At 45.3% G+C, this 9078-nt stretch overlaps 1 protein-coding gene across 1 annotated transcript in view; it reads left to right on the top strand.

Annotated features, from left to right (window-relative positions):
• Window positions 1-4854: 4854 nt before the first annotated feature.
• Window positions 4855-9078, top strand: part of ADAM33 (ADAM metallopeptidase domain 33) — an 86509-nt gene continuing 82285 nt past the window's right edge. The window contains exon 1 of the mRNA XM_042470126.1: window positions 4855-5065. Coding sequence (XP_042326060.1) covers window positions 4930-5065 — 136 coding nt within the window. The 5' untranslated portion in view covers window positions 4855-4929. The remainder of the gene's footprint in view (window positions 5066-9078) is intronic.

Genomic DNA, 9078 nt, shown 5'->3' with positions numbered 1-9078 from the left:
ATGCAATGCGGCCTCTTTATTGAAGTGTAATGTTGCACAACTAAATGCACATTATGCATTGACATGCATGCACAATGTACAACCATGCACAATCGTACACAATGCACACTGATGTGCGGTGTGCATTCATGTACAAAACATGAACGCCTCCATTGCACAATGGTGGAAAAGTCTGATCCAGGCATAAGCAGTCGATGCCTCTGTATGTCACCAGCAGGCAATTCAAAGATTTTCTGTTTTGAGGGTTTGTTTTTGCTGCTAAGCATATTCTGAGATTTCCCTCGCAACCCCACAACACGCACATAGACACAGACAGACGCACAAAGAACAAACCAACACTTTTTAAAAACAGAAAAGAGGATCTCTCTTGACGCTGCAGGAGCGAGAACTGGGACAGCATTGATTTTTATCTCTAGTTTCCTCCTCTGGGGAATACAAAACTTCAATGATAGAGAAGAAGGTCAAGTGCAGACTGTGAAAACACAGATTGCTTTCAACCCAGTACGAGGTGCTCTTAAGCAGAGTTTTCGGATAAATAGATGCAGAGATCAAGTTATTTGCAATGGAATCCGTTTTTGTAGCAGTGCGGGTAGAACAACCCTCAACCTCCAGTGTTAAGTTAGTCAAAGATTATGTCGCTGCCTTTGTGGCAGAACTTAATACCCAAATACAAAGAAAAATCCATCAGCAATACCTTTATTGGCCAACTAAAATGTACAATATACTTGTTGCAAGCTTTCAAAGCTCTATGAGCTTCTTCATCAGGCAAGATGAAAAAGCAAAAAGGGGGGGGGGGGAAAACACACAATTTGAGATGTTAGTTAGGTGCCTGCATGTTGTTTCAGTCCTTAGTAAAGATGTTATGATTGGGAGGATATCTTTTGCAGACAGGCTTCTCCTCCTTCTGTCCATGGGGCAATAGGGAGATTTGCAAAGTCCAGGAAATTTAAAGTCCATTTGAATCTCAACAGGGACCCCTCTTTTGCAAACCAACATGTCTCCATTCCAGGTCACAGGCATCTTTGTCATGCTGAAAGTTCCTTAGGAGTGTGGCCTCACTAAATGAGGAAGGAAGAATATGACAAGAAGTTATATTCTTGACTAAAAGAGGGAAAGAAGGCGTGTTGGAGTTCTTTACTAAAATGGAATGCTTTTGTGCCTAGGTGGGCATATCTGTACATGGCACAGGTATGCATTCATGCTCCAGCTCTCTCAATGGCACTCGAATCCATGCTGGTCCTTTAATAAACCTCACCAAGGACTAGCACCTTGCAAAAGCTGCCTCCGTACTCACTGTTTAGCAAATTTACTCTGGATATTTTGTCCTGACAGAATGATCAAGCGATTGGCTTGGTGCACTGGTGTTCAGAGGCACTCCAAGGTCTCACTCAAATTGTGACCACAACTATGGGCGAAACAGAATACCTATTTCTGTAAAAACTGCCAAGCTTGTGATGCACTGGGACTTGGACTTGGACTTGAACTTGGACTGGGACTGGAACAGGCTTGGACAAAAATAGCTGAACATGCACAGTGGGCTTTTCTTTACCTGTACCATAACTGGCCCCAAACAACAAAGCAAGATGAGGCAAGATCAGTATTAGAAGCAGAGTTTGGAAAGTAATAAAGTGGTCAGCATCCATTGGAAGCAACTTAAAGGCGTGCAACAACAAAAAATCATTTTTCGTTTTGTTTTTATGTGCCTTCAAGTCAACTCCAACTATTCCTTCGCGTCAACTCCAATTATTATTACTATTTCTTACATGCTTCTCCCCATGGATTGAGGTGGGGAACAACAACAAATTAATACACAACAGATCACATCAGTTATAAATACATAAACCCTTTAAAATGCATAATATCCATTTAAAAGAACAAACACAATGGGTGCAATTTAAAACAATTAATCTGAAGCTTAAAATTCTCTCTCTTTTTTTGCAACCATTTGCTAAAGTTTTCTCAGCCAGATTTATTCAGCGGAGATTTAAGGTTTGGGCAAAGTTCCTTTCTTGGAGGGGTGGGACCAGTATTGTGGTTTGAGCGTTTGGCTACGGCTCTGGAATCAGGGTTAGATTCCTCGCTCAGCCATGGAAGCCCACCAGGTAATCTTGGGCAAGGCACACTCTCTCAGCCTCCGGGGAAGGCAATGGCAAACTTCCTCTGAACAAATATTGCCAAGAAAACCCCAGGACAGGGTTGCCTTAGGGCTGCAATAAGTTGGAAATGACTTGAAGACATACAACATCAACAGCAAACATGTCCAGCAGTGGCATCACAGTGTCACCCAATGCAGGCCTTGGAAAAGGTTGTGGTGGTGGTGGGGGCTGTGTGTGTGTGTGTGTGTGTGTGTGTGTACTGACCCCTTGTCTGGCCACCTGACCAGACCATTGCAGCCTCCAGAGGCCATGTTTAGCATACAGTGTGGCTACTCCCTGAGCAGCTGTGCCAGACTCTGAAGGGAAGGCACTGGTCCTGCCCAGTAGTGGCCACTGCTGAGGACAGTGTTGCATCCTCTGGAGGGCCTGTTTGGAGTCTGGTGCAGCTGCTGGCTATGAAAGGGAGGCTACATCTTTTCTCACTTGCCCAGTAGTCTTGCTAGTCTCACTGAGTGTACCAACCCACTAGGTGACACCCCAGTGAGTTATCACCCGGTGCGGTCTGCATCTCCGGCACCTCTTAGTGACAACTCTGACTCCCAGCATCTTGCCAGCCATGGATTTTGGGAATTGTCATCCACAAGGGGCACTTCAAATATATAGCTGTGTTAGTCTGTAGAATCAGCATGAAGAGAGATCTTGTAGTACCTTTGAGATGAATGGAAAGAAAGAAGTTGGCAGAATGAGCTTTCTTAGACTTCATTCAACTTCCTCAGATGCATTTGGACTTGGACATGTGAGAGAACTGGGCTCCTTTTTTTTTTTTTTTTTGGAGGTTTTTAAACAGAGGTTGACTCAATGTAGCATAGGGGTTTGAGTGATGGACTATGCATCTTGAGACCAGGGTTTGGTACCCTTCTTGCTTGGCCATGAAAGCCACTAGGTGACCTTAGGCAAGTCTCATGCTCTCAGCCTCAGGGGAAGGCAATGGCAAACCTCCTCTGAGCATATCTTGCCAAGAAAATCCCAGGATAGGGTTCCCAGCCCCAAACAACCAGGCAAAATGGAGTGAGGACATTATTTGGGCATGATTCTATGCAGCGCAGGTTGTACTTTCTCTAAGACTGAGCATACACCCTTGGGCTGAACAGGCTTAGATGCAGAATTCAGAAAGTAATAAAGTGGTCCCCATACTTTGGAAAGGACTTGAAGGCACTCAACAACAACAAATAGAGGCTAAAAGTGAAGTTGAAGGCTTTCAATGTGAAGTCGAAGGCTTTCATGGCGGGCATCCATGAAAGACTAGAAGGTTAGAGTGTATCAGCTAGAGAGGAAAGAAGAGAACTGGAAGGATAAGATGTTTGAAAGGTTAGAAAGGAGAGGGAAACATAATGGAAGATGAGGAAGAATGGAGGGGGAAAAGATTAAAGAAGAAGGGAAAAGAGAAGAGATTTCTATTAAAAACTGGTTATAAATAACGGAAAGGAATACAGTAGGCCCTTAACATTTGGTGGGGTTGGGGGATCAGGACCCCTGTGAAAGTGGAAAACCCCCAAATAAGCAACCACTAGATTTTTCAACCTGAGGGAACACCTCTCTAGGAATCTCTGGCACAATTCTATGCTCAGCATCTGTGGGAATTTGACCATAGAATCATGCTGGAGGACCTACACATGCCCAGAGAAGTGTTCTCTTTAAGAGTGTCTAGGTCCTCCAGCATGATTCTATGGTCAGATTCCAGAAGAGCCACACTGGAGGACTAAGATATTCCTAGACAGAACATCGTAATGAAATCCGTGAATAACCAAATTTGCAAATGACAAATTCACAAATGTGGAGGTCTGACTGTGTATGTGTGTGTGTGTATGGGATGAGGTGGCTTAGTGGTTAAGATGCCATTTCTGATGATCACAAGATCAGAAGGTTGGCATTTCGAGGCCCGAGTGCCACATGGGTGAGCTCCCATCACTAGTCCCAGTTTCTACCAACCTAGTAGTCTGAAAGCATGCAAATGCAAATAAATAGATGGGTACCACTTCAGTGGGAAGGTAAAAGTGTTTGGTGCAGTCATGCTGGCCACATGGCCACCAGAGTAGTCCTCAGACAATGCTAGCTCTTGGGCTTCGGAATGGAGATGAGCACAGACCCCTACAGTCAGCTATAACAAAACATTCATGCCAAGGGACTACCTTTACTTTTATATATACATATACATATACATAGGTGTGTGTGTGTGTATGTCATATGCATCTTGAATACAGAATTGATTCTTAGGTTTGTCTGGTTTACGTATGCAATATATATAACCCAAAACCCCAACAACAACCAACAGTGGCTGGAGGGCAGACAGAGGGCTTTGCCAGCAGGGCAGAAGCGGGTTGGACTGGATAGCCTCTGGGGGTCTCTTGCAACACTAGGATTCTTGGAAATATGTGTGTGTGAGTGTGTGTGTGTGTGAAGGGAGAGAAGCCTGGTCTGGGATTTCTTTGTGGGGGCAAGTTGGGGGAGAGTTACCAGAACCTTGGAGTGAAGTGGACACCCACTTTCTCTCTCTCTTTCTCTATGTGTTTTTTTTTTTGTCTCTCAGCCTCTCCAGCCATGTGGTTCTCATTAGGGAAAGCTGAGCCAAGAAACTGGGAGAGAAGGGAGGAAGGAGAGAGAGAGAGAGAGAGAGAGAGAGAAAGGGCAGGGAGGGCTGGAAGGAGGAAAGGAAGGGAGGAAGGAAGGAAGGAGGGCAGCCCGAGGAGGAGGAGGAGGAGAGGCAAGGCGAAGGCGTGCGTAAAAAGCGCATCAGGCTCCAGCCCGGAGGCGCCCTGGAGGGGATCCGACTGGGATGGAGAGGGGGCCCCTGTTCCAGGGCTGGAGGCACTCCTGGTCCCTGGGGGTCCCTTGGGGGTCCCTTTCTCTGCCTGCCCTCCTGCTCCTGCTCTTTCTCCCTGGCCAAGGAAGCACCTCTGGAGGCAGAGAAGGTGAGCTGCTTGGAGGGGACTTTGGAGAGGTTTTGGAGAGAGAGAGAGAGAGAGAGAGCTTTGCGCCCCCTCCATCTGGGCAGGAGAAGGGTTATCTTGGGGAATCCTTTAGGGGAGGAATGAAGAGGGACACCTTTTCTATGGGACAAGCCAGGAAAGGGGCTGAGGGGGGCTCTGGAGAGAGTTTGGGGGCTGGAGAAAGGGAGTGCAGCTTGCAAAGGCGCTTCCTTTGCGCCAGCAAGGTTTTCCTTTTGGAGTCTGGGGTATTTGGTTGGGGGACAAGGGATCCTCTCCATGCCAGGGCTGATGGAGGTCAGAATGGCTTTCAAGGGAGCTATTTGAGGAGATAGAGCCAGGTGGCACCTTCCTTCCACACCGCAGGAATGATCCAGTTTCAGAGCACTTCCAAATGCCAAGGGCTCCAGGCTATGGGATCCTGAGAGTTGGAGTTGGTGGTGGCATCTTCCACATTGCAAAAACGACCCAGTTGGTTGCCACCACCAACTCCAGCTCTCAGAATCCCATAGTCTGGAGCCCTTGGCCCTTGAAGTGCTCTCATACTGGATCATTTCTGCAGTGTGGATGCAGCCCTAGAAGTAGCTGGGTGGCCACAAAGCACAACATGCTGCTTGTTGTGCCAAAACTTGGAGGGTATTTTAGACTCAGGGGGAGATTGAAATAGGAACCCAGGTGAGAAAGAGGGAGGTTTCTTTTGGGAGAGAAGAGAGGCAACAGGGTCCCCTTTCTTACTGCTGGGTTTCTTGTTTTGTTTTGTTTTCTTTGGACTGGGGCACAAGGCAGGTTGGGGGGTCCATTGTGGTGAGGAATCCTCTTGTTGTTGTTGTTGTTGTTTCCTTTATATTCAGTCTTTCTCCCAAGAATGGGACCCAAGGCGGCTGACAACTTTTTACAGCCTAGACAAAAGGCAACAAAAGTGAAATGGAAAACGTAACCTGTTTTAATACTGTAATGATTTCATCCTGTTTTTATGTATTAGTTTTGTATCTTTTGAATTGCACTGTATTATTGCACTGAGCTGACCCACAACCAGTTGCTGTTATTATTACTGTTATTAGGGCCTGAGCTGACTCACAACCACAACAGCTTTGGGAATTGATTTTTTTTCCTCAAGGAAAAGGGTTTTTATGGCGCTTTTCGGTTTTTATTCTTCATAGAGGCTATCTATCTACAGTATCTCTTTGAGGAGAGAATAAAGGAAGAAAGCCATTTGGGGTACAGGATTGTCCTAGGACCCAGCTGGGGACAAATCCCATGGTCCAGCAAATGTGGATGAACCACACCTCCCATTTTCCAGACTTACTGTGGTGGATGGGAACTGGGGTCCCACATTTGAAGATAGCTTGATATTCCACGAGAGCCAGCTGTAGTAACTCACTGGGTGATCTTGGTCAAGTCTCACTCTCTCAGCCTCAAGGGAAGGCAAAAGCAAACCCTTTCTGAACAAATCATGCCCAGAAAACCCCACGATGGGTTCACCTTAGGATCTCCGCAAGTCAGAAACAACCTGAAAGCCCACAACAATGATATTCTACTGCTTTAGAAAAGGTCTTGTAGCACCAAAGACTGGAGGCATTATTGCACACGGGTGCGCTGCCTGGCATATAACAATCCAGTGTTTCTCTTCTGTGGGCCAAACCTTTTCTAAAGCAGAATTCAAGGATATAGCCGTCTTCATCTGTAAAATCAGTACATAGAGAGATCATGTAGCACCTTTGAGACTAACTGAAAGAAATTGGCAGCCTGAGTTTCGTAGACTTCAGGCTACTTCTTCAGATGCATTACATGCATCTGAGGAAGTAGACTGCATCTGATGCACCTGAAGAAGTAGACTAAAGTCTAGGAAAGCTCATGCTGCCAATTTCTTTCTTTCAGTTAGTCTCAAAGGTGCTACAAGATCTCTGTGTACTGGTTTTACAGACGAAGACAGCTATATCGCTTTAGAAAAGGTTTGGCCCACAGAAGGGAAACACTGGATCGGTTGTTATATGCCAGGCAGCGCACCCATGTGCAATAATGCCTCCAGTCTTTGGTTGCGTGCGGCTGTGTGGCTGCTGATGTTTCAGCTTGTTTATGGGGGGATTCCTTCCTTCTCTCTTCACATCCTCTCTCTCTCTCTCAGCTGCTAAGCTTTGGCGGTGCTCCATTATGACTCTATATGGTCTAGTCTGGGATAGATGCCTCCTGCTAAACCTTCCGGGGACAGGCTAGGGAATTCAACTGCTCTTTCCCTCCCACATGGACTGAGAACACTGCAAGTCACTTGAGTGGACCAGCAGCACCTTTCCATGCATTCACTTGCAAAGGGTTGGCATGGAAGGAGAGGTTCAACTGGAGCTGGAGCACTGCACTGTCTTCCCAATGGGAACCAACAATTCCAGGCCTCCCCAAGACCTTTGTCTGGTGTCCTGTTGGTGTTTTCTCCTCTAAAGACACCAGATTCAGTCTGATCTTGGAAGCTAAGCAGGGTCAGCCCTGCTTATTTATTTATTTATTTATTTATTTATTTTATATCCCTAAAATATATAAATTTATTACGATCAAACCTCAAATAAACATCAGTCAACAAACATGAAAATAAATCACAAATAAGTATCATAGTTTCCTTGGTTTGGAAACTAGGCTTCTGTCAATGCAGCCTAAAATAGCATTTGCTTTCTTTGCTGCAGCATCACATGGCTGGCTCCCCCAAACAACTTAGCTAGAGTTGAATTTTGAACCATCAGCGGATCAGATGATGATGGTGCTGATTTGTCTTTGAGGGCTTTAGCACCTTTTCCACCCCTAGGGTAATATATTAAACAAAAATCCCTCTCTCTTTACTTCCGTTTTGCTCTACTACATCATGTTTTCCAAGCACTGTTGGCATTTTCAGGGCCAATGGTGGGTGGCATAGATTTCTTGGGCATTTTCACTTCTGCTCCTTCTGATAGCATCTCACCCAAAGAGCAAGGCATCCCTTTCTGTCTCATTCCTCTCTTGGTTCCAAGAACACTTTCTCTTCTCCTCTGTGGCCTTGTCTGCACTGCAGAAACAAAGCAGTTTGACACCACTTTAAAGGCGATGGCTCAATGCTATGGAGTACTGGGATCTGTAGTTGTGTGAGCTATGTAGCCTTCTCTGCCAGAGAGTGCCGATGTCCCATCAAAACTACAAATCCCAGAAATTCATAGCATTGAGCCACGACAGTTAAAGTGATATCAAACTGCATTATTTCTGGAGTGCAGATGCAGCCTGTGTGGTGGCTCTTGGCCTTTTCTGTGCAAGTTTATCACCCTAAAAAGAGAAGCGAGTTGGGCTTCTGGGTTTGTTGACTGGTTTGTTTTGAATCAGTTCCTTCTTTTTCTGCTTTTTAGAGGACTTGGCATTGATTTTCGGTTCCTCTGTTTGACCACATGCAAAATGGGAACGATTCCCTCCTTTGAGTTGCGGCAGAGGATTAGAGGGTTTTAGGAAATGGACGGAGGCTGCATCTGCACTGCAGAAATAAAGTAGCCTGACACCGCTTCAACTGCCATGGCTCCATGCTGTTGAATACCGGGATTTGTAGTTTGTGGTGGCACCAGAGCTCTCTGACTGAGAAGGCCAAATATCTTCCGGAATGACAAATCACAGATTTCCTTAACACTGAGCCATGGCAGTTAAAGTGGTATCAAACTGGATTATTTTTACAATGTGGTTGCAGTCAATGTAGTTGTTAATCACTGTCTTTTAAAAATATGTTCAGTTGATATTAGGTTTCTTTGAGGTTTCTACCCCTAACAAAGGTAAAACTCTTTCTTTTGGACTACACACACACACACACACACACACACACAGGCACACAAACATATATCATATATATATGTGTTTCTAGGGAGGGGGAATGAAAAAAATTGAAAAAAGGAAGAAAATCAATTATGGAATCTTTTATTTTAGCATGATTCAGGAAAAACATGGACAAAAATGTTTTTCCCCATTTTATTTCTGCAAGCCTTCACATCTCTACACACACA

Source organism: Sceloporus undulatus, chromosome 5, assembly GCF_019175285.1.
Source record: "Sceloporus undulatus isolate JIND9_A2432 ecotype Alabama chromosome 5, SceUnd_v1.1, whole genome shotgun sequence".
Lineage (NCBI taxonomy): Eukaryota > Metazoa > Chordata > Lepidosauria > Squamata > Phrynosomatidae > Sceloporus > Sceloporus undulatus.
The sequence above is the reverse complement of the archived record's forward strand: the minus strand, read 5'-3'. Positions and strand labels throughout refer to the sequence as shown.